Source organism: Pristiophorus japonicus, chromosome 5, assembly GCF_044704955.1.
Source record: "Pristiophorus japonicus isolate sPriJap1 chromosome 5, sPriJap1.hap1, whole genome shotgun sequence".
Classification (NCBI taxonomy): Eukaryota; Metazoa; Chordata; class Chondrichthyes; family Pristiophoridae; genus Pristiophorus; species Pristiophorus japonicus.
The window spans coordinates 187,528,338-187,553,872 of NC_091981.1; the positions used below are offsets into that span (position 1 = coordinate 187,528,338).

General features: G+C 47.0%; 1 protein-coding gene across 1 annotated transcript in view; it reads left to right on the forward strand.

The window, feature by feature from the left end:
- LOC139264127 (polycystin-1-like protein 1) overlaps positions 1-25,535 on the forward strand; it is a 245,772-nt gene that overhangs the window by 21,497 nt on the left and 198,740 nt on the right. The window contains exons 6-8 of the mRNA XM_070880217.1: positions 3,871-4,095; positions 17,951-18,070; positions 20,496-20,664. Coding sequence (XP_070736318.1) covers positions 3,871-4,095; positions 17,951-18,070; positions 20,496-20,664 — 514 coding nt within the window. The remainder of the gene's footprint in view (positions 1-3,870; positions 4,096-17,950; positions 18,071-20,495; positions 20,665-25,535) is intronic.

The following is a 25,535-nucleotide window of genomic DNA, read 5'->3' on the forward strand; positions in this document are numbered from 1 at the left end:
AGGTTGTTTGTGTCCTCCTTAGTGAATACTGAACCAAAGTATTTGTTCATCTTAGTACTAAATGGCCTACCCCTTATCCTAAGACTGTGTTCCCTGGTTCTGGACTTCCCCATTATCAGGAACATTCTTCCCGCATCGAACCTGTCCAGTCCCGTCAGAATCTTATATGTTTCTATGAGATCCCCTCTCATCCTTCTAAACTCCAGTGTATAAAGGCCCAGTTGATCCAGTCTCTCCTCATATGTCAGTCCCGCCATCCCAGGAATCAGTCTGGTGAACCTTCGCTGCACTCCCTCAATAGCAAGACCGTCCTTCCTTAGGAGACCAAAACTGAACACAATATTCCAGGTGAGGCCTCACCAAGGCCCTGCACAACTGCAGTAAGACCTCCCTGCTCCTGTACTCAATTCCCGTTGCTCTGAAGGTCAACAAACCATTTGCCACCTTCACCGCCTGCTGTACCTGCATGCCAACTTTCAATGTCTGATGATCCATGACACCCAGGTCTCGTTGCACCTCCTCCTTTCCTAATCTGCCTCCATTCAAATAATATTCTGCCTTCGTGTTTTTGCCCCCAAAGTGGATAACCTCATATTTATCCACATTATACTGCATCTGCCATACATTTGCCCACTCACCTAACATGTCCAAGTCACCCTTCAGCCTTTTAGCATCCTCCTCACAGCTCACACCGCCACCCAGTTTAGTGTCATCTGCAAACTTGGAGATATTATACTCAATTCCTTCATCTGAATTATTAATGTATATTGTAAAGAGCTGGGGTCCCAGCACTGAGCCCTGTGGCACTCCACTCGTCACTCTCTGCCATTCTGAAAAGGACCCGTTTATCCCGACTCTCTGCTTCCTGTCTGTCAACCAGTTCTCACTCCATGTCAGTACATTACTCCCAATACCATGTGCTTTGATTTTGCACACCAATCTCTAGTGTGGGACCTTGTCAAAAGCCTTTTGAAAGTCCAAATATACCACATCCACTGGCTCTCCCTTGTGCACTCGACTAGTGACATCCTCAAAAAATTCCAGAAGATTTGTCAAGCATGATTTCCCTTTCATAAATCCATACTGACTTGGACCGATCCTGTCACTGCTTTCCAAATGCGCTGCTATTTCATCTTTAATAATTGATTCCAACATTTTCCCCACTACTGATGTCAGGCTAACCGGTCCAACATTACCCGTTTTCTCTCTCCCTCCTTTTTTAAACAGTCATGTTACATTAGCTACCCTCTCGTCCATAGGAACTGATCCAGAGTCGATAGACTGTTGGAAAATGATCACCAATGCTTCCACTATTCCTATGGCCACTTCCTTAAGTACGCTGGGATGCAGACTATCAGGCCCCGGGGATTTATCGGCCTTCAATCCCATCAATTTCCTAAACACAATTTCCTGCTTTGTAAGGATATCCTTCAGTTCCTCCTTCTCACTAGACCCTCGATCCCCAATATTTCTGGAAGGTTATTTGTGTCTTCCTTCGTGAAAACAGAACCAAAGTGTTTGTTTAACTGGTCCGCCATTTCTTTGTTCCCCATTATAAATTCACCTGAATCTGACTGCAAGGGACCTACGTTTGTTTTCACTTATCTTTTTCTCTTCACATATCAATAGAAGCTTTTGCAGTCAGTTTTTATGTTCCCAGCAAGCTTCCTCTCATACTCTATTTTCCCCCTCCTAATTAAATCCTTTGTCCTCCTGCTGTATTACAAAATTCTCCCAGTCCTCGGGTTTGCTGCTTTTTCTGGCCAATTTATATGCTTCTTCCTTGGATTTAAGACTATCCTTAATTTCCCTTGTTAGCCACGGTTGAGCCACCTTCCCCGTTTTATTTTTACTCCAGACAGGGATGTACAATTGTTGAAGTTCATCCATGTGATCTTTAAATGTTTGTCATTGCTTATCCACCGTCAACCCTTTAAGTATCACTCATCAGTCTATTCAAGCCAATTCACGTCTCATACCATCGAAGTTACCTTACCCCAAGTTCAGGATCCTAATCTCTGAATTAACTGTGTCACTCTCCAGCTTAATAAAGAATTCTACCATATTATGGTCACTCTTCCCCAAGGGGCCTCGCACAACAAGATTGCTAATTAGTCCTTTCTCATTACACATCACCCAGTCTAGGATGGCCAGCCCCCTAGTTGGTTCCTCGACATATTGGCCTCGAAAACCATCCCTAATACACTCCAGGAAATCCTCCTCCACCGTATTGCTACCAGTTTGGTCAGCCCAGTCAATATGTAGATTAAAGTCGCCCATGATAACTGCTGTACCTTTATTGCACGCATCCCTAATTTCTTGTTTGATGCTGTCCCCAACCTCACTAGTACTGTTTGGTGGACTGTACACAACTCCCAGTCGTGTTTTCTGCCCTTTGGTATTCCGTAGCTCCACCCATTCAGATTCCACATCATCCAAGCTAATGTCCTTCCTTACTTTTGCATTAATTTCCTCTTTGGACTGGCTGTCACGTCACCTTTTGATTTCTTTCTACTACTTTTTTGCCTTCTCTCCCAGTTGCAGCTGCACCAGCTGGCCTTTATAGGCCGCTGCGACGTCCCCGAACCTCTTGCTGTGACATCACACTTCGTTTTCTTTTCCTCCCAGGTCGGGGAGTCAGCACTGGTGGGGAAAACAAGACAAAGCAACACCTCCCGCTCCCGCTTGCTCGAACTCTCCCACTTACCAAACTCTTACCTTTGCACTCTGACCTGCCGTTGAGTAGGTTGGGCCTCTACTCATTGGAATTCAGAAGAATGAGAGGTGATCTTATCGAAACGTACAAGATTATGAGGGGGCTTGACCAGGTGGATACAGAGAGGATGTTTCCACTGATTCGGGAGAATAAAACTAGAGGGCATGATCTTCGAATAAGGGGCTGCCCATTTAAAACAGAGATGAGGAGAAATTGCTTCTCAGAGGGTTGTAAATCTGTGGAATTCGCTGCCTCAGAGCTGTGGAAGCTGAGACATTGAATAAAATTAAGACAGAAATAAACTGTTTCTTAAACGATAAGGGGTTATGGGGAGCGGGCGGGGTAGTGGAGCTGAGTCAGCCATGATCTTATTGAATGGCGGAGCAGGCTCGAGGAGCCGAATGGCCAACTCCTGTTCCTATTTCTTATGTTCCACAAAGCGATCACCCAGTCTGCATTTGGTCTCTCCAATGTCGCGGAGACCGCATCGTGAGCAGTAAATACAGTATATTAAATTGAAAGATTTAACTAAATCGCTGTTTCACTTGGAAGGAGTATTTGGGGCCCTGGATGGTGGGAAGGGAGGAGGGAAAAGGGCAGGTGCTGCATGAAGATGCCGTGGGATGGGGAAGGAGTTCTGGGGATGATTGAAGAGTGGACGAGGGTGTCACAGAGGTCACGGTCCCTTCGAAATGCTGAAGTGGGAGGGCATAATGTATTTTGTGGTGGCATCATGTTGGAGATGGCAGAAGTCGTGGAGGATGATCCGTTGAATATGGAGGTTGGTGGGGTGGAAGGTGATGACAAAGGGCACCCTATCATTTGTGACTTTGATAAGGGCCATTTTAGTGCTGTGGCCGGGGTGGAGTCCGGATTGATGTGGTTAAAACATAGAGTTGCGGAAAGGATGGGCACGGATTTGGGAGGTGACAACACATTCAAGGACTTTGGAGATGTCAGGGAGGTTGGAGATGGGGCAGAACCTCCGTTCACTGACCATACTGCCTTGCTCTGAGAGAGTTTTCACTCACAGATAAAAAACAGTTATTTCAATTATTGCTATTGCTTGCTTGTTGTAAAGTTAGATAATTGTAAATATATATCTCTATTTTGCTGATGGTGTTGTCATCTATATTTGAAACTTTGTTTGACAGAGGGTGTGTTCTACATCACAGTCTCAACTTTCAATGAGTTCTACAATGCTACAAATGAACTTGGTGCTTATTTTGTGCAAATGGTTGCAGAAGGCCTGGTACTGACCATGAATTCCAGTGTTATTCACAAAAATGAAGTCATTCTCTTCAGTGCAATGCTGACTAAAGGAACTAATGTGATATACAGCTGGAATATGGGTGATCAGACTTCCTATGTGGATGAAGGTAAGAAATCCTATATTGTGCTGGCAAAGGTTGTAAAGGTTTGAGAGGAGGGGAACATGATCTCATTAAGATGTTGTGCAAGAAGTATCTTTTCAAGGCATTTGTTGCTGCTTTCCAGGTATCAACAAAACAGAATCCACGAGAAAACACTAAACATTAAAAGACCACGGGCTGGAAATTCAGTTGTGTAGCGCCTCTGATAGCCCCCCAGAAGGGCAGTAATGTGTGTCGAATTGCTTACAGTCCTGTTGCGTAGCTTGCAGTGCCCCGCCGGAAAATTTGATGCCAGTTTTGTGGCAGTGCCGAACGCTAACGTCTCGCTCAGTACTTTCATTCAGATCATGGTGTCAGTCGTCGCGCACTGTCCTGATTACGCCCCGCTCGCAAAATTGGGTGCATCTGTCTCATTTAGCGTCTGCCCCGAATCACGACAGAGAAACCAGGTGGTTCCATGGCCTGTTGGTGCTATCTGCAGCCTATTTAAAGGGAGGGAGGAGGATAAAAAAATCTAAGAGCATATTGAGCACAACGTATCTGCACAGTACGCTGCATGAACCTCTGAGTTTAAATCAGGAGAATTATCTACCATTACAGGGTCCTTACAGCTTGTGTGAAACAATGCATTACTAGTTCACCAGCACAGCCTACTCCATGCTCTGGTTAGGCAGTGTGGAGATACAAGGGCCATTGGCCATGCATGGCCATGAATGAGGAGAGGCCATGGACATCTGGACAGGAGGCCTTATCCCCCACGAGTTTGCAGGCAGCAACGCTCATACCTCCACCTCTCTGAGGAGCAGTGTGTGAGAAGGATGTGCTTCTGAGAGGAAGTGCTGAGAGTGATATGCCATCTCCTACAGGCAAACCTGCAGGCTCACATCAGGAGGAGGAGGAGCACAAGGAACAGGAGCCTGGCGAGGCCCCGAATGGCCAGCCACGCCAGGAGGAGCACCATCCACGGTGGAAGTAGTGTGGCAATGCAAGAGCCACATGTCAGCGGCTCATTATGCATCGGGTCTCTTGAATGGAGGAAGCTGGGGGATGCAGCTAATACTGACCGTACAATGAGTATAGGAAATAAGGCAGATGAGCTGAGAGCACAGATAGACACTTGGCAGTACGATATTATAGCCATTACTGAGACATGGCTGAAAGAAGGGCAGGTATGGCAGCTCAACATTCCTGGTTACAGGGTTTTCAGATGGGAAAGAAAGTGGGTGGGGAGGGGGTAAAAAAGGAGGGGGGGTCGCAGTATTAATTGAAGAAACAATGATATGTTTGAGGGATCATCAAAGAAGGCCATATGGGTTGAATTGAAGAACAAAAAGGGGCTGATCACATGACTGGGAGTGTACTATAGACCCCCAAACTGTCAGAAGGAGATAGAAGAGCAAATATGTGGGCAAATTGCTGCAAAGTGCAAAAACTATAGCGCTGCAATAGTGGGGAATTTTAATTATCCTTGTATTAACTGGAAAAAAAGCAAGAGAATGGTACAGAGGGTGCAGAATTCCTAAAATGCATTCAGGAGAACTTCTTTAGCCAGTATGTAACAAGCCCAACAAGGGAGGGGGCGGTTCTGGACTTGGTTTTGGGGAATGAAGAGGGGCAGGTGAAAGGGGTATCAGTGGGAGAGCATTTTAGTGCTAGTGATCATAATTCAGTAAGATTTAGGGTAGTTATGGAAAAGGACAAAGGAGGACCAGGAAAAAAAGTTCTCAATTGGGGTAAAGCCAATTTTGCTGAGCTGAGATGGGATTTGGCCAAGGTAGACTGGAAACGGCTACTTGATGGTAAATCAGTGTCAGAGCAGTGGGAGGCATTCAGGGAGGAGATCCTGAGGATACAGAGCAAGTATGTTCCCTTAGAGAAAAAGGGTAGGGCTAACAAATCTCAAGCCTCCTGGATGTCAAGGGACAGACAGGGTAAGATAAAGAAAAAAACAGAAGCTTATGACACATTCCTAAACTCAATATTGCAGAAACTCTAGAGGAGTATAAGAAGTGCAGGGGTGCAATTAAAAAAGATATCAGGAAAGCAAAGCGAGAACATGAAAGAATGTTGGCAAGTAAAGTCAGGGAAAACCCAAAGATGTTTTATAAATACATTAAGAGCAAGAGGATAACTAGAGAAAAAGTGGGGCCTATTAGAGAACAGAAAGGAAATCTGTGTGTGGAGGCAGAAGATGTGGGTATGATTCTTAATGAATACTTTGCATCTGTTTTTATAAGAGAGGGGCGATGCAGACTTTGCATGGAGGGAGGAGGAGTGTGAAATATTAGATGAGATAAACATAGGGAGAGAGGAATTATTAAGGGGCTCAGCAGCTTTGAAATTGGATAAATCCCCAGTCCCGGATGAAATGTATCCCAGGCTATTATTAGCAGCAAAAGAGGAAATAGCAGAGGCTCTGACCATCATTTTCCAATCCTCGCTGGCTTCAGGTGTGGTGCCAGAGGACTGGAGGATTGCTAATGTTGTACCTTTGTTTAAAAAGGGAGAAAGGGATCGACCGATTAATTACAGGCCAGTCAGTCTAACCTCAGTGGTGGGAAAATGATTGGAAAAAATCGTGAGGGACAGGATAAATCTTCATTTGGAAAGACATGGATTAATGCGGGACCGTCAGCATGGATTTGTTAAGGGAAGGTTGTATTTGACTAACTTGATTGAATTTTTCAGAGAGGTAACCAGGAGGGTCGATGAGGGCAGTTTGTAAGATGTAGTGTATATAGATTTTAGCAAAGCTTTTGATAAGATCCCACATGGCAGACTGGTCAGGAAAGTAAAAGCGCATGGGATCCAAGGCAAAGTGGCAAGTTGGATCCAAAATTGGCTCAGAGTCAGGAAGCAAAGGGTAATGGTTGATGACTGGAAGGCTGTATCCAGTGGAGTTCCACAGGGCTCAGTGCTGGGCCTCTGGCTTTTTGTAGTATATATCAATGACTTGGACTTGAATGTTGGGGATATGATTAAGAAGTTTGCTCATGACAGTAAAATAGGCGGTGTGGTTGATATTGAAGAAGAAAGCTGCGGATTGCAGGAAGATATCAATGAATTGGTCAGATGGGCGGACAGTGGCAAATGGAATTCAATCCAGAGAAGTGTGAGGTAAATTTCAGGAGATCAAAAAAGGCAAGGGAATAAATGGTGCGACACTGAAAAGTGTAGAGAAACAAATTGATCTTGGAGTGCAGGTCTACAGATCCCTAAATATAGCAGGCCATGTAGATAGAAACATAGAAATTTACAGCCCAGAAGAAGGCCATTTCGGCCCATCGTATCCACGCCAGTCGACAAAGAGCCACACGGCCCTTAATCAGCAGCACTAAAGGTTAGATTTAACCTATGAACAATGACGGAAAGGCAAAGAGCACTCAGCCCAATCAGTCCGCCTCATACACTGTGACATCCCTTACAGAAACAGAGAAAATAGGTGCAGGAATAGGCCATTCGGCCCTTCGAGCCTGCACCACCATTCAATAAGGTCGTGGCTGATCATTCACCTCAGTACCCCTTTCCTGCTTTCTCTCCATACCCCTTGAACCTTTTCGCTGTAAGGGCCATATCTAACTCCCTCTTGAATATATCCAATGAACTGGCATCAACAACTCTCTGCGGTAGGGAATTCCACAGGTTAACAACTCTCTGAGTGAAGAAGTTTCTCCTCATCTCAGTCCTAAATGGCCTACCCGTTATCCTTAGACTATGTCCCCTGGTTCTGGACTTCCCCAACATCGGGAACATTCTTCCTGCATCTAACCTGTTCAGTCCCGTCAGAATTTTATATTTTTCAATGAGATCCCCTCTCATCCTTCTAAACTCCAGTGAATACAGGCCCAGTCGATCCAGTCTCTCCTCATATGTCAGTCCTGCCATCCCGGGAATCAGTCTGGTGAACCTTCGCTGCACTCCCTCAATAGCAAGAACATCCTTCCTCAGATTAGGAGACCAAAACTGAACGCAATATTCCAGGTGAGGCCTCACTAAGGCCCTGTACAACTGTAGTAAGACCTCCCTTCTCCTATACTCAAATTACCTTACTATGAAGGCCAACATAGCATTTGCTGCCTTCACCACCTGCTGTACCTGCATGCCAACTTTCAATGACTGATGTACCATGACACCCAGGTCTTATTGCACCTCCCCTTTTCCTAATCTGGCGCCATTCAGATAATATTCTGCCTTTGTGTTTTTGCCACCGGAGTGGATAACCTCACATTTATCCACATTATACTGAATCTGCCACTCGTTTGCCCACTCACCTAACCTGTCCAAGTCACCCTGCAGCCTTTTAGCGTCCTCCTCACAGCTCACACTGCCACCCAGCTTAGTGTCTTCTGCAAACTTGGAGATATTACACTCAATTCCCTCATCCAAATCATTAATGTATATTGTAAATAGCTGGGGTCCCAGCATTGAGCCCTGCGGCACTCCACTAGTCACTGCCTGCCATTCTGAAAAGGACCCGTTTATCCTGACTCTCTGTTTCCTGTCTGCCAACCAGTTCTCTATCCACGTCAGTACATTACCCCCAATACCATGTGTTTTAATTTTGCACACCAATCTCTTGTGTGGGACCTTGTCAAAAGCCTTTTGAAAGTCCAAATACACCACATCCACCGGTTCTCCCTTGTCCACTCTACCAGTTACATCCTCAAAAAATTCTAGAAGATTTGTCAAGCAGGATTTCCCTTTCATAAATCCATGCTGACTTGGACCGATCCCATCACTGCTTTCCAAATGTGCTGCTATTTCATCTTTAATAATTGATTCCAACATTTTCCCCACTACTGATGTCAGGCTAACCGGTCTATAATTACTTGCCTTCTCTCTCCCTCCCTTCTTAAAAAGTGGTGTTAGATTAGCTACCCTCCAGTCCATAGGAACTGATCCAGATTTGATAGACTGTTGGAAAATGATCACCAATGCATCCACTATTTCTAGGGCTACTCCCTTGAGTACTCTGGGATGCAGACTCTCAGGCCCCGGGGATTTATCGGTCTTCAATCGCATCAATTTCCCGAACACAATTTCACGCCTAATAAGGATTTCCTTCAGCTCCTCCTTCTCACGAGACCCACGGTCCCTTATTGCATATACCTTCTTAACCACCTTATCCACCTGGCCTGCTACTTTCATGGATCTGTGGACAAGCACTCCAAGGTCCCTTTGTTCATCTACACTATTAAGAGGCCTACCGCTTAATGTTTATACCCTTTCCTTATTAGCCCTCCCAAAGTGCATCACTTCTCTGAATTAAATTCCATTTGCCACTGCTCTGCCCACCTGACCAGTAGAATTAATATCCTCCTGCAGCCCATGACTTTCCTCTTCATTATCAACCACACAGCCAATTTTAGTGTCGTCTGCAAACTTCTTAATCATACACCCTATATTCAAATCTAAATCGTTGATATATACCACAAAAAGTAAGGGACCCAGTACTGAGCCCTGCGGCACCCCACTGGAAACATCCTTCCAGTCACAAAAATGTCCATCAATCATTACCCTTTGCTTCCTATTTCCAAGCCAATTTTGGATCCAACTTGCCACTTTGCCCTATATCCCATGGGCTTTAACCTACATGACCAGTCTACCATGTGGGATCTTATCAAAAGCCTTGCTAAAGTCCATATATACTACATTGTATGCACTACCCTCATCGACCCTCTTGGTTACCTGCTCAAAAAATTCAATCAGATTAGTCAGACATGATCTTCCCTTAACAAATCCGTGCTGACTGTCCCTAATTAATCCTTGCCTTTCCAAATGCAGATTTATCCTGTCTTTCAGGACTTTTTTCCAATAATTTTCCCACCACTGAGGTTAGGCTGACATGGTGGTTTAGAAGGCATATGGAATACTTGCCTTTATTAGTCGAGGCATAGACTACAAGAGCAAGGAGGTTATGCTGAAATTGTATAAAACACTGGTTAGGCCGCAGCTGGAGTACTGTGTGCAGTTCTGGTCACCAATGACAGGAAAGATGTGATTGCACTGGAAAGGGTGCAGTGGAGATTTAGAAGAATGTTGTCTGGACTGGAGAATTTTGGCTATGAGGAAAGATTAGAGATGCTGGATCTGTTTTCTTTGGAACAGTGGAGGCTGAGGGAAGACCTGATTGAGATGTATAAAATTATAAAGGCCGTGGATAGAGTGGATAGGAAGGTCCTGTTTCCCTTGGCAGAGGGGTCAACCAACAGGGGACATAGATTTAAAGTAATTGGGGGAGGTTTAGAAGAGATATGAGGAGAAATGTCTTCACCCAGAGGGTAGTGGGGGTCTGGAACTCACTGCCTGAAAGGATGGTAGAGGCAGAAACCCTCACCACATTTAAAAAATACTTGGATGTGCACTTAAAGTGCCGTAACCAGCAGGGCTATGGACCAAGAGCTGGAAAGTGGGATTAGGCTGGATAGCTCTTGGTCGGCCGGCGCGGACCCAATGGGGCGTGAGTCCGGGGATCAGCAGAGGCCTATAAAAGGCCGCGAGAGTCAGCGGGAGTTCGTGGTCGCTGAGGCATGAGTCCGGGGATCAGCAGAGGCCTATAAAAGGCCGCGAGAGGCAGCGGGAGTTCGTGGTCGCTGAGGCGTGAGTCCGGGGATCAGCAGAGGCCTATAAAAGGCCGTGAGAGGCAGCGGGTGTTCGTGGTCGCTGAGGCGTGAGTCCGGGGATCAGCAGAGGCCTATAAAAGGCCGCGAGAGGCAGCGGGAGTTCATGGTCGCTGAGGCGCGAGTCCGGGGATCAGCAGAGGCCCATAAAAGGCGTACTTGTGCAGCTACAGGAAGAAGACAAAAAAGAAGTAGAAAGAAACAGAAAGGTAACGTCACAGACTCGGGGGTAAATGATTGGCTGGTGATTGGTGAGTAGCTTTTCTTTTTCTTTTTTATATTAGTCAGTAACTTTTAACATTGTTGTTGCCAATTTAAATGTATCTAAGGGTTAAGTCATGGCAGGAGAGCTCGGTCGGGTGTTATGCTCCTCCTGTACCATGTGGGAACTCGGGGACACTTCCGGTGTCCCTGACGACTACGTGTGCGGGAAGTGCATCCGCCTCCAGCTCCTGACGGTCCGTGTTGCGGAATTGGAGCTGAGAGTGGATTCACTCTGGAGCATCCACGATGCTGAGAATGACGTGAGTAGCACGTGTAGTGAGTTGGTCTTACCGCAGCAGAAGGGTCCGCAGCCAGATAGGGAATGGAAGACCAGCAGGAAGAGTAGTGCAAGGAAGGTAGTGCAGGGGTCCCCTGTGGTCATCCCCCTGCAAAACAGATATACTGCTTTGAGTGCTGTTGGGGGGGATGACTCATCAGGGGAGGGCAGCAGCAGCCAAGTTCATGGCACCGTGGCTGGCTCTGTTGCACAGGAGGGCAGGAAAAAGAGTGGGAGAGCGATAGTGACAGGGGATTCAATGGTAAGGGGAATAGATAGGCGTTTCTGCGGCCGCAGCCGAGACTCCAGGATGGTATGTTGCCTCCCTGGTGCAAGGGTCAAGGATGTCTCGGAGCGGGTGCAGGACATTCTAAAAAGGGAGGGAGAACAGCCAGTTGTCGTGGTGCACATTGGTACCAACGACATAGGTAAAAAAAGGGATGAGGTTCTACAAAACGAATTTAAGGAGCTAGGAGCTAAATTAAAAAGTAGGACCTCAAAAGTAGTAATCTCGGGATTGCTACCAGTGCCACATGCTAGTCAGAGTAGGAATCGCAGGATAGCTCAGATGAATACGTGGCTTGAGCAGTGGTGCAGCAGGGAGGGATTCAAATTCCTGGGGCATTGGAACTGGTTCTGGGGGAGGTGGGACCAGTACAAACCGGACGGTCTGCACCAAGGCAGGACTGGAACCAATGTCCCAAGGGGGAGTGTTTGCAAGTGCTGTTGGGGAGGAGTTAAACTAATATAGCAGGGGGATGGGAACCAATGCAGGGAGACAGGGGGAAACAAAAAGGAGGCAAAAGCAAAAGACAGAAAGGAGATGAGGAAAAGTGGAAGGCAGAGAAACCCAAGGCAAAGAACAAAAAGGGCCACTGCACAGCAAAATTCTAAAAGGACAAAGTGTGTTAAAAAAAAACAGGCCTGAAGGCTTTGTGTCTTAATGCAAGGAGTATCCGCAATAAGGTGGATGAATTAACTGTGCAAATAGATGTTAACAAATATGATGTGATTGGGATTACGGAGACGTGGCTCCAGGATGATCAGGACTGGGAACTCAACATCCAGGGGTATTCAACATTCAGGAAGGATAGAATAAAAGGAAAAGGAGGTGGGGTAGCATTGCTGGTTAAAGAGGAGATTAATGCAATAGTTAGGAAAGACATTAGCTTGGATGATGTGGAATCTATATGGGTAGAGCTGCAGAACACCAAAGGGCAAAAAACGTTAGTGGGAGTTGTGTACAGACCTCCAAACAGTAGTAGTGATGTTGGGGAGGGCATCAAACAGGAAATTAGGGGTGCATGCAATAAAGGTGCAGCAGTTATAATGGGTGACTTGAATATGCACATAGATTGGGTTAGCCAAACTGGAAGCAATACGGTGGAGGAGGATTTCCTGGAGTGCATAAGGGATGGTTTTCGAGACCAATATGTCGAGGAACCAACTAGGGGGGAGGCCATCTTCGACTGGGTGTTGTGTAATGAGAGAGGATTAATTAGCAATCTCATTGTGCGAGGCCCCTTGGGGAAGAGTGACCATAATATAGTGGAATTCTGCATTAGGATGGAGAATGAAACAGTTAATTCAGAGACCATGGTCCAGAACTTAAAGAAGGGTAACTTTGAAGGTATGAGGCGTGAATTGGCTGGGATAGATTGGCGAATGATACTTAAGGGGTTGACTGTGGATGGGCAATGGCAGACATTTAGAGACTGCATGGATGAACTACAACAATTGTACATTCCTGTCTGGCGTAAAAATAAAAAAGGGAAGGTGGCTCAACCGTGGCTATCAAGGGAAATCAGGGATAGTATTAAAGCCAAGGAAGTGGCATACAAATTGGCCAGAAATAGCAGCGAACCCGGGGACTGGGAGAAATTTAGAACTCAGCAGAGGAGGACATAGGGTTTGATTAGGGCAGGGAAAATGGAGTACGAGAAGAAGCTTGCAGGGAACATTAAGGCGGATTGCAAAAGTTTCTATAGATATGTAAAGAGAAAAAGGTTAGTAAAGACAAACGTAGGTCCCCTGCAATCAGAATCAGGGGAAGTCATAACGGGGAACAAAGAAATGGCAGACCAATTGAACAAGTACTTTGGTTCGGTATTCACTAAGGAGGACACAAACAATCTTCCGGATATAAAAGGGGTCAGAGGGTCTAGTAAGGAGGAGGAACTGAGGGAAATCCTTATTAGTCGGGAAATTGTGTTGGGGAAATTGATGGGATTGAAGGTCGATAAATCCACAGGGCCTGATGGACTGCATCCCAGAGTACTTAAGGAGGTGGCCTTGGAAATAGCGGATGCATTGACAGTCATTTTCCAACATTCCATTGACTCTGGATCAATTCCTATCGAGTGGAGGGTAGCCAATGTAACCCCACTTTTTAAAAAAGGAGGGAGAGAGAAAACAGGGAATCATAGACCGGTCAGCCTGACCTCAGTAGTGGGTAAAATGATGGAATCAATTATTAAGGATGTCATAGCAGCGCATTTGGAAAGCGATGGCATGATAGGTCCAAGTCAGCATGGATTTGTGAAAGGAAAATCATGCTTGACAAATCTTCTGAAATTTTTTGAGGATGTTTCCAGTAAAGTGGACAAGGGAGAAACAGTTGATGTGGTATATTTGGACTTTCAAAAGGCTTTCGACAAGGTCCGACACAAGAGATTAATGTGCAAAGTTAAAGCACATGGGATTGGGGGTAGTGTGCTGACGTGGATTGAGAACTGGTTGTCAGACAGGAAGCAAAGAGTAGGAGTAAATGGGTACTTTTCAGAATGGCAGGCAGTGACTAGTGGGGTACCGCAAGGTTCTGTGCTGGGGCCCCAGCTGTTTACATTGTACATTAATGATTTAGACGAGGGGATTAAATGTAGTATCTCCAAATTTGCGGATGACACTAAGTTAGGTGGCAGTGTGAGCTGCGAGGAGGATGCTATGAGGCTGCAGAGTGACTTGGATAGGTTAGGTGAGTGGGCAAATGCATGGCAGATGAAGTATAATGTGGATAAATGTGAGGTTGTCCACTTTGGTGGTAAAAACAGAGAGACAGACTATTATCTGAATGGTGACAGATTAGGAAAAGGGGAGGTGCAACAAGACCTGGGTTTCATGGTACATCAGTCATTGAAGGTTGGCATGCAGGTACAGCAGGCAGTTAAGAAATCAAATGGCATGTTGGCCTTCATAGCGAGGGGATTTGAGTACAGGGGCAGGGAGGTGTTACTACAGTTGTACAGGGTCTTGGTGAGGCCACACATGGAGTATTGTTTGCAGTTTTGGTCTCCTAACTTGAGGAAGGACATTCTTGCTATTGAGGGAGTGCAGCGAAGATTCACCAGACTGATTCCCGGGATGGTCGGACTGACCTATCAAGAAAGACTGGATCAACTGGGCTTGTATTCACTGGAGTTCAGAAGAATGAGAGGGGACCTCATAGAAACGTTTAAAATTCTGACGGGTTTAGACAGGTTAGATGCAGGAAGAATGTTCCCAATGTTGGGGAAGTCCAGAACCAGGGGTCACAGTCTTAGGATAAGGGGTAAGCCATTTAGGACCGAGATGAGGAGAAACTTCTTCACCCAGAGAGTGGTGAACCTGTGGAATTCTCTACTACAGAAAGTAGTTGAGGCCAATTCACTAAATATATTCAAAAGGGAGTTCGATGAAGTCCTTACTACTAGGGGGATCAAGGGGTATGGCGAGAAAGCAGGAATGGGGTACTGAAGTTGCATGTTCAGCCATGAACTCATTGAATGGCGGTGCAGGCTCGAAGGGCTGAATGGCCTACTCCTGCACCTATTTTCTATGTTTCTCTTCCATGCTGTAAATTTCTATTCTATTCTATTCTATTCTATTCTATATGCCACCATAACGGCACATCTCTGTTAAAATCCACAATCAGACACAAGACGCCAATGCAAAACAGTCAAAGTAAAATGTTATTGATGACACCAACATAGTCGGCTCAAACACCACAGCCAAACCTCTCTCCAACAAGTAACAAAACAAAACACAACGTCCTGTTGAAAGAGCATCAAACACACAATGAAGTTAAACAATGTATGGACAAAGGTCCTTTCCATTAGTCATCTCACAACAGCATCCATGTGGCATATTAGTCTCACACACTCACAACAATAGGCTGCGTCAAACAATGCAATGACATATTTAAAGCCATTATTTAGACGATGAATACACCTGGTGGGCAAAGTCCTCACTCAGATTTCCAGTTACATTTGCCTCCCCTTACCTTTACTCCCCTCCCACGCCTCGTGCTCCTTCTCAATGTCACCTCAGTGCCTACAGCAAGGCTGCTTCAGGGCTATTGTGTGTGTGGGGCAGACAGTACAGATGGCCTAGCAGGACGCTCTGGGTCTGGAAGGCCCGACTGCAGACGGCACTGCTTCAGCATCGGTGGCAACAGTCTGGGCATGGCTCGGGTGTGGACGCGGCAGGTACAAAGGCGGAGTGGCAGTGGTGGGAGCTGGAATGCTGTCATCTTGAGGAAAGAGAGCACCTTTCATTTCCAGCGGCCCACTGCCACTCACCCGGGGCGGAGCGACAGCATCCAGAGCAGGATGTGTGAGCACAAATTGCTGAACTGCTTCAGCACCGTCACTTCCCCGACAGACTGTGGGGAACACAGAGATGATGGCAGCAGTCTGTGTGTGCATGGCATCACTCTGTGACTGACTCAGGGCACACTGAACCTGAAACGCAGCAGTCTGCGAGTTCATGTCAGCAATCACTGACAGCGTCACATCACGAAGTCCTTGTGAGGCTTGGGCCTGTGATGTGATAGCTGCTGCCACGTCAACCATGGCATGTGCCATCCCCACTGGGACTCCACTATTGCTCGTTGGGCCCATCTTCCTCTGTAAGCGGGCAAGGTTGGGCTCATTGGTCTCCTGACAGATGTGGGCAATGCTTGAGGCAGCCTCCCCCACACTCACAGCAAGTGTGTCCATGCTCTGCGGGATCTTCTTATGAGCTCGTGCTGCATTTGTCTGGTCTCCCTGGACAAAGCCTCCAAGTCCAAGTCCACATCTGACTTTCTCTCAGCAGGACTCCTGGTCATACTCACCCTCCATGGTGCTGGCCTCCGAGTTTCCCCTCGCACTCTGCGTTGCTGTAGGCCACTGGGGCCAGGAGTCTCAGATTCCTCAAACCCCATGAATTCAGGCTCCTCCACTGATGTGGTGTCCCCACTCGGTGGGACTGATGGAGTGTCCCGCTCAGTGACCAAACTGTCGTCCCCTCCCTCGTCATCTCCCCCATCGGCCAATGCAGCAGCATCAGGGGCAGGCTGCCGCGCTTCTGGCACAAAGCAACAGACGTGTGGTTATCAGCAGGGGAGAGGGCAAGGAGATAGAGGAAAGTGGCATTGGACATTTATATCTAGAGGGGATAGGCCAAGTAATATCAGGGGTCACGGAACTCGCATGTCGCAAACGCCATTCACATACCGTCACTACCCAGAGGGGGCTCTGCCTCGTCACCGGCCATCGGGTGCCCAGGAGAGCCGACACTCACTCCTCGACCTCAGTGAGGTCCTGCAGATCAGGCTCACCACCTCTATTGCACTGCTGCTCCCGACGATTATGTGCCAATTTCTCCTGCAATAAGAAAAAGAAGGTGTGAGTGAGTCTGCAGCTCATCGTGTGCCACATATGCCTGCTATAGCAGAATAGCTCCGACTGTCTGGAAGTGTAATGATGTCCATAATAATCTGCGTAGTTGCACACAGAGCATGCGGGAAGGATGAGTTGAGGTGAGAGCCATCTAGGATTGCAGTTCAGGCTGACATTTTGCAAATGCATATCACGTCAAAGAGTATTACGAGGAGGGGTGAGACTGATGAAGGAACAAGAAGCTGCGCGACACTTGCATGCACAGGGCATGGCTGGTGAACTGAGCCTCCACTTTTCAGGTGGCTTGACCAACCCACACCATGGGCTGGGACACATCGAGAAGGGGCAGGTACTGCAAAGGCTTACATTGTGTGAAACATTGAGTTTGAAATCATGACATTGGTGCATTAATATAAAGAGTACTCACCCTGATGCCTCTCGTGCGGTCATTAAACGTCTTGCGACATTGTATCGCAGTTTGCAGCACTGTGTCTCTAGCTGAGACATTCTGTGCCGCATCCCTCCAAGGCTTTCATTAAACTCGTAGGATGGGCCTCCTTCCTACGGAAAGCTGCAACACATGCCACCTCCTTTCAACAGCCTCTATCAATGCCTCAGCGGCAGTGGCTGAGAAACAGCGTGCACGATGATGACCTTTCAGAAACTCCTTTTTCCCGCGCTACTTAAAGTGCACAGTTGGAAATGCGCATGCGCATACTAACAGTGCCGCAACTTTAAGATTCGACTGGATCTGGGATCTATCGGGGCAGGGGGGCCTCAGAGCATGCGTATTTCGCTTCGCATTTTATAGCTGAGGTTATCGGTTGCAGCGCCCAAGAACAGGTGTGGAATGCCTTATTTAGCGCCCACTTTCCCTCTTACTGACTTTCAAAAAGATTTCCCAGTCGGAAGCGCAAACATTTAGAGGGTGCTCTACTTACCGCCCCACCAGGAATAACGCCGCAAAATGGCCAGAACTGAATTTCCAGCCTCACTTTTATAGCATTTCACTGTTGTTCTTTTTACGTGATTCATGTTTGGACCCCATTTCTGTATTTCAGGTCCTGTAATTAAGCACAAGTTTTTGTCTGCTGGAATCTACAATGTCACAGTAAATGCACGGAATAAAGTGGGAATGGTCTCGACTTATGTCACTGTAGCTGTACTCTACAGAATGCAGCGTATGAAATACCTCTATTGTCTCATTTACATGTGTTGAATAGCACATTTTTTTTAGTCGTGCAAATAATAGGCGGGGCGGGGAAGGTGCGGGCGCGGGAATGGGACTGATTGGTGCACCAGGTTAGAACACTGCTTTTTGCATCTGGAACGTGGGTTTAATTGCAGCCCAAGTTGACAGGATAAATGTCTCCTTATCTTGCTGATTGTAAGGATCCTGTGCAAAATGGGTTTGGGCACTTTAAACATAGTCTGTACCCACACACAAAACTGCCCAGAATTTGACAATATATTGGTAATCTCGCTTGGAGAAACCACAAAAATAGCTGGTCTAGGAAATCACAACATTACCGTAGGGGATTCATTTCTGAGATTCGATCGAATCCACAATGTTGGGATAAAGAAGAGAGAACTTCATTCTCCAAGGGACTGCCTAATACTCCTATAGGATTGTTCAAAATGGAAAACTCTTATATATTCCAGTATTAACATTTCTCATCTTGATGAAGACAAACTTCAACATTTAAAAATGTTACAGTAGAAAAATTCCGGGGTAAAAATTCACCTCCGCCCGAAACCACCTGTTTTTAAGTTTTTTTTCCGCCGCGGAGGTGCCGTCGATATTCGGCACTTGGATGTTTTTTCCTGCTCGGGGCGGATATCATGGTGGCTGAGGGACGTATGCCGTGGTGGCTGAGGGGTAGATATCGTGGTGGCTGAGGGACAGATGCCGTGGTGGCTGAGGGACAGATGCCGTGGTGGCTGAGGGGCGAATGTCGCGGTGGCTGAGGGGTAGATATCGTGGTGGCCGAGGGATGGATGCCGTGGTGGCTGAGGGGCGAATGTCGTGGTGGCTGAGGGGCGGATATCGTGGTGGCTGAGGGGTAGATATCGTGGTGGCTGAGGGGTAGATATCGTGGTGGCTGAGGGGCGGATGCCGTGGTGGCTGAGGGGCGGATGCCGTGGTGGCTGAGGGGCGGATGCCGTGGTGGCTGAGGGGCGGATGTCGTGGTGGCTGAGGGGTAGATATCGTGGTGGCTGAGGGGTAGATATCGTGGTGGCTGAGGGGTAGATATCGTGGTGGCTGAGGGGCGGATGCCGTGGTGGCTGAGGGGCGGATATCGTGGTGGCTGAGGGGTAGATATCGTGGTGGCTGAGGGGTAGATATCGTGGTGGCTGAGGGGTAGATATCGTGGTGGCTGAGGGGTAGATATCGTGGTGGCTGAGGGGTAGATATCGTGGTGGCTGAGGGGTAGATATCGCGGTGGCTGAGGGGTAGATATCGTGGTGGCTGAGGGGCGGATGCCGTGGTGGCTGAGGGGCGGATGCCGTGGTGGCTGAGGGACGGATGTCGTGGTGACTGAGGTGTAGATATCGTGGTGGCTGAGGGACGGATGCCGTGGTGGCTGAGGGGCGTATGCCGTGGTGGCTGAGGGGCGAATGTCGTGGTGGCTGAGGGGCGGATGCCGTGGTGGCTGAGGGACGGATATCGTGGTGGCTGAGGGGCGGATGCCGTGGTGGCTGAGGGGCGGATGCCGTGGTGGCTGAGGGACGGATGTCGTGGTGACTGAGGGGTAGATATCGTGGTGGCTGAGGGGCGTATGCCGTGGTGGCTGAGGGGCGGATGCCGTGGTGGCTGAGGGGCGGATGCCGTGGTGGCTGAGGGGCGAATGTCGTGGTGGCTGAGGGGCGGAAGTGCCCTTGCAGCGGGTCACCCATCAGCGCCGCGATAATTACGTCAGCATGACGCATCACAATGTCTCTCCCCCTCAGTTAAAGGGGATAGCCGCTGCGAGCTCTGCATATTGTTAAGTTAGTTTCGCTGGGCCATCAGGGAGGGTTTCGGCCAGGCCAGCGGCCTGGCACCCAAGACGGGGTGCCAGGCTGCCTGTTGGTGACCAGGCCGAGCCCGGGGGCATAATTGTTGGATGGCCTGGCAGTCAGCCGATAATTAAAAATTAAATTGCATCGCTGGCAGCGTCACCTCCCCTTTAAGATTTTCATCAGCAGATGAGCTGAGGCAGAGGTGGAGACAGACGATGTTACAGTAATGGAAGTAGGGGGTCTTAGTGATGGAGAGGATATTATGGGTTCGAAGCTCAGCACAGCGTCTAATAGGACGCCAAGGTTGCGAATAGAATGGGCTCTTTCATTGTTTTGGACCACACATGAAGACGGGCCATTATGGCATGGTACCTGAGCTGTACCTCAGTAAAATTAACTAAATAAACTAAACATTGAACATTAAAGACAAGATGCTGTTAATTTTTTGATTTGAATTCGTCAATTGTCTGTGTTAATGTCAATATAGAAACTATAAGCTATTTTCTCTGGGTTCTATTGTATAGTTAATAATAGATCGTTATTATTATTAGATTATAGATTTAATTAAATCTTTAAATTAACCAACTATATGTTGTTTTACAGCCGTTTCTATCACTACAAACAAGACTATATATGCTACCTATTCTGACATCGTATTCACAGCAATAACTACAGAGGATGACCCACTGCAGTTTGTCTGGTATTTTGGAGACAAGCTTCCAATGAAAACTACATCACGAAGTATAACCACAAGTTATTCAACTCCAGGGAGGTACAGATAAGCTACTACTTTTGGGGTCAAGTTTCGGGCCGCGCCTAGAACGGCGCAGCCCCGCGACCCACGCCTGATTTCCGCGCTCAAAACCACGCCGATAACTTACCTTGGTCTTCTCCACTCCCTCAGGTCAATCCGGGCCCTCGGCGCGGCGCAGCACGAGCTGTGGGGGGCGGAGCCAGGTCCCTGCGCTGAAAACAATGCCGGGACCTAGCGCGCATGTGCAGTAGCTCCAGGCGCCCAAAACTATGTTGGGAGGGGCTCGAAGCACACCGCCACTAGCCCTGGCCAAATGGGCTCACTGGAGCGGCGAAAATCGGACTGGACCTCCCTCCTCCAGCTCCTGCTCTGGCTGTGGCTCAAGTTCCCCTCGTTCAGCTCACACTTCCTCTGGCTCTCTCACGCTCCCCACCCACCCCCCCCCCCCACCCCGAGCTCCTGCTCCACTGCCATCTGCCCCACCCCGAACTCCCGCTCAGCTGCCATCCGCTCCCCCCCCTCCCCCCGAGCTCCCACTCCGCTCCGGCTCCCCCCCTTCAGGTCCGGTCAGCTCTCTCTTCCTTCGGCGGGGCCCACCCGCCCGGCATCTTGCTGGGGGCGGGCCCCGCCCAAAGTTTTCGGCCCGGCTTCTTCTCGTCGGCTCGGCCCGTTCAGCCTCCCCCCTCTCCATCTCCCTCTCCCTCTCTCTCTCCCCCTCCCTCCCTCCCTCTTTTGTTTGATTTATTGGTTGGTTAATTGATTTATCATTTATTATTGATGATGGCTCTTTATTTGTAAAAATGATGTGTTTCATGTTTGTAAACTTCCCTCCCCCCCGCTCCATCTCTCTTCCTTACGCCTGATTTTCTAAGTGTAGGCAAGGTTTTTCTGAGCGTACAAAAATCTACACTTACTCCATCTAAGTTAATTTGGAGTAAGTTTTCACTGCCTAAACTTTCAAAACAGGTGTAAGTGGCCGGACATGCCCCCTTTTGAAAAAAAAATCTGTTCCAAAATGAAACTGTTCTGACTAGAACTGGAGCAAACTAAATTCCGAGAATTGCAATTTCTAAGATACTCCATTCTTAAACAGTTGCTCCAAAAAAATAGGAGCAACTCAGTCCGAAACTTGACCCCTATGTAACTATAATGTAAAAGCACAAGTTGTGTTCAGAGAATGAACCATGGGTCTGAAATTCTGACGGGCCTGCTATGCCAGCAGAAGTTTGATGGAGGGCACTGGAAGTCCACCCTGAATTCTGAGAATGGGATTGTTTCCAGAGTCAGAACAGGCAGCCCCCACCTGTAAGGGCACCTCAGTGGCAACTGTCCCAATTGGTTGGAGGTGAGCAGTCTGGCCCATAACTGCTTCACTAGGAGTTCCACGAGGCCTGGCCAAAAATTTAAAGAAGGTCAACAAATCTTCAACTCCTGAAGGAGGCTTTAGGTATTTATTTGATCCCCTCTGGTACTGATTACCATATTCTGAACAAGGTCGAGGCTCTCCATGGAGCTCTCAGCTGGTAAGAGTTCCATTGATTCCTTATAAATACATATAAGGTGGGATTCCAGGGTAACTTGGGAACTTCCCCAGACACGCTCCCTTCACATGAGGTGGGGGCCATGAGGAAAACTCGCTGCCCTCCCACTGGAATTTAAGACTGGCCTTGGAATGGAGCAGAATCCGAGCGGGATCAGCCACAAATTCCTGTCTCTACCTGTTGAACCGCCACCCTCTCTCTGGCATTGGGCCCGATTAGAATTTTGGGCCTCAGGTGTTTATAAATTCAGGAGTTTTGTTCCAATGCTGTCAGTTCTGATCTGCAGTAAATCTGCCTCAAAATTAAACACACATCTGTCACATCATGCCTTTCGAGATTTTCATCAACGATATCGCACTGAAAGGAATCTCACACTTTTGGGGCAAATTTAATAATTGGCTGATATAAATATCTGATTGACGAAATGCGAACAAATAAAAAGCAATTCAATTCAGTTGGTAATGAGGTACAAGTAAGTTGCAGAAAACTGAGCAGTCATTTTTTTTACCATAACTACCAATCTTGAATCATAAAAAACTGACCAATTGTACTCGAATACATTTTTGAAGCTGGTTTGAACAATCATTTCAGACAGCTACAAATTTACCAATATAATGACTGTTTAAAAATAAGGGCCCGAAGTTTCTGTGAGTTTGCGCTGTTTTTGTTCAGTGCAATTCGCAAAAAATTGGCCAAGCCAGCGCAAAAGAATTTCAAGTGCAAATTACATCCAGCGCAAATCGAGTTGTGCAGCAGTTTATAAAATATTGCGCTAGAAGCAGACTCCGGCAAAAAATTTGCCACAACCCCAAGGTGAATTAATCACCATTGGGAGTTTCCGCTAATTGCGCTTATCTGCGGCCTTCGAGAAGGCTCTTAAAATTAAGCTGGATTTTTTAGGCGCGATGACACTAATAGGCATGTTTTAAAAGCTTCCAAATATATATTTTTTAATTTACTTAGAAACTGACTGTAGTACCCCAGTATAACTAGCAAATAGTTTTTAAAGTCATTTTTAGTTGTTTAAAATCAGGTTACTCACAGGTGATGGACCAGACATTGATTTTAAAATGCTTATTTTTGTGATAAACCCATTTTCAGCTGTATTTATAAAACTGCACCAGGTTACCACTTAAATATATCAAGGAATATTTTGTAAAGCAAACATTTTTTTTGAAGAAAATTACATTCTAAGATACTGTGCCAGATTGCGATGGTTCATGACAAATTTTACATTTGGTGCTGTGCAAATGGGTTTGACCAGAAACCTGAGAAAATAAATGCTTCTCAAAATTAGCGCAATTTTGGCCACAATTTGTGCCCAGATTGCCGATTGCGCCTGAAATGGAAACTGCAGGACAAGATTCCTGTAAACAAAATAAAATATTCAGAATAAAATAGTCACTTAGTAGTAACAGTTTCAGGCAGGAGAAGATCTCCAGTCCATCGAACCATCCACAGTATTCCCTTGGTGCATTTCCAATTACCCTGAATGCTGACAAGAACCTGTCTAGTTCCTTCTTGAAATTCATTAAGGTTTCTGTTCCACATATTTATCACTCTTTTAATAAAAAAAAGTTGCTCCTGCATATCCTATTTTCTTTTGGTACATAGAATTGCATGGAATATACAGCACAGAAACAGATCATTCCGCTCAAATTGTCTGTGCTGGTGTTTATATTCCACATGAGTGGAATATAAACACCATTCCATCTATCTCATCTCAGCCATTCAGCATATCTTTCTATTCCTTTTTCTCTCATATATTTGTCTAGTTTCCTTTTGAAAGCATCTAAACTATTTGCTTCAACCACTTCCTGTGGTAATGAGTTCCATATCCTAAACACTCTTTGAGTAAATACATTTGTCCTATTTCCCGATTAGATTTATTAGTAACTATTTATGGACCCTAATTTTGGATTCTCCCACAAGTACAAACATTCTCTCCGCATCTATCCTGTCCAGCCCATTCATAATTGTCAAGACCTCTGTCAGGTCACCTTTAAGTCTTCTCTTTTCTAAATCAAAACTTTGTTCAATCTTTCCTGTTTGCTGTAAGCTCTCAGTTCTGTTACCATCCTTGCAAATCTTTTTTTGCACTTTTTGTGTCACTGCTTCTCTGTCCCTTTTTTAGTATGGAGCCCAGAATGGTGCATAGTCCTCTAAATGCTGCTTGACCACGGTCACAGAATCATAGGGCCCAAGTTTCGGCCTCAGTTGCTCCTGATTTTTTGGAGCAACTGGTGTAGAACGGAGTATCTTCGAATTTCAAATTCTCAGCATTTAGTTTTCTCCAGTTCTAGTCAGTTAGAACAGTTTCACTTTGGAACAGAATTTTTTTTTCAAAAGGGGGCGTGTCCGGCCACTTACGCCTGTTTTCAAAGTTTCGGCAGTGAAAACTTACTCCAAACTAACTTAGAATGGAGTAAGTGAAGATTTTTGTACGTTCGAAAAATCCTTGTCTACACTTTAGAAAATCAGCCGTAGGTTACAAATTAGGCATAGGGAATGGTGGGGGGGTTTAAAGGGAAGTTTACAAACATTAAACACTTCAGTTTTACAAATAAAGAGCCATCATCAATAATAAATGATAAACACATCAATAAATCAACCAATAAATCAATCAAAAAAAATTAATAAAAAATTAAAAAAAATTAAAAATCAATAAATAAAACATTTTCTACTTACCGACTGCAGCACCGGGAGTCCTCCAACAGCGTGCTGGGACGGTCCCCCCAGTGTGTCTCTGTCAGTGTCTCTATCTCTCTGTCTGTCTGTCTATGTGTGTCTCTCACTCTCTGTCTGTCAGTGTCTGTGTTTCTGACAGCGAGGGGAGAGGGAGAAGGGGCGGGGGGAGGGGGAGAAGGGGGGAGAGGGGAAGAAGGGTGGGGAGAAGGGGGGGAGGGGGAGAAGGGAGGTGGGGGGGGAGGGGGAGAGGGAGAGGGGTGGAGGTGGAGAGGGGGGAACGGGGAGAAGGGGGGAAGGGGGGAGAAGGGGGAGGGGGAGAGGGGAGAAGGAGAGAGGATGTAGGGAGGGAGGGAAGGAGAGAGGATGTAGGGAGGGAGGGAAGGAGAGAGGAGGGAGGGAAGGAGAGAGGAGGGAGGGAGAGAGGGAAGGAGAGGAGAGGGAAGGAGAGAGGAGGGAGGGAGAGAGGGAAGGAGAGAGGAGGGAAGGCGAGAGGAGGGAGGGAGAGAGGAGGGAGGGAGAGAGGGAAGGAGAGAAGAGGGAGGGAGAGATGGAAGGAGAGAGGAGGGAGGGAGAGAGGGAAGGAGAGAGGAGGGAGGGAAGGAGAGAGGTGGGAGGGAGGGAAGGAGGGAGGGAGGGAGGGAAGGAAAGGGGGGAGGGAGG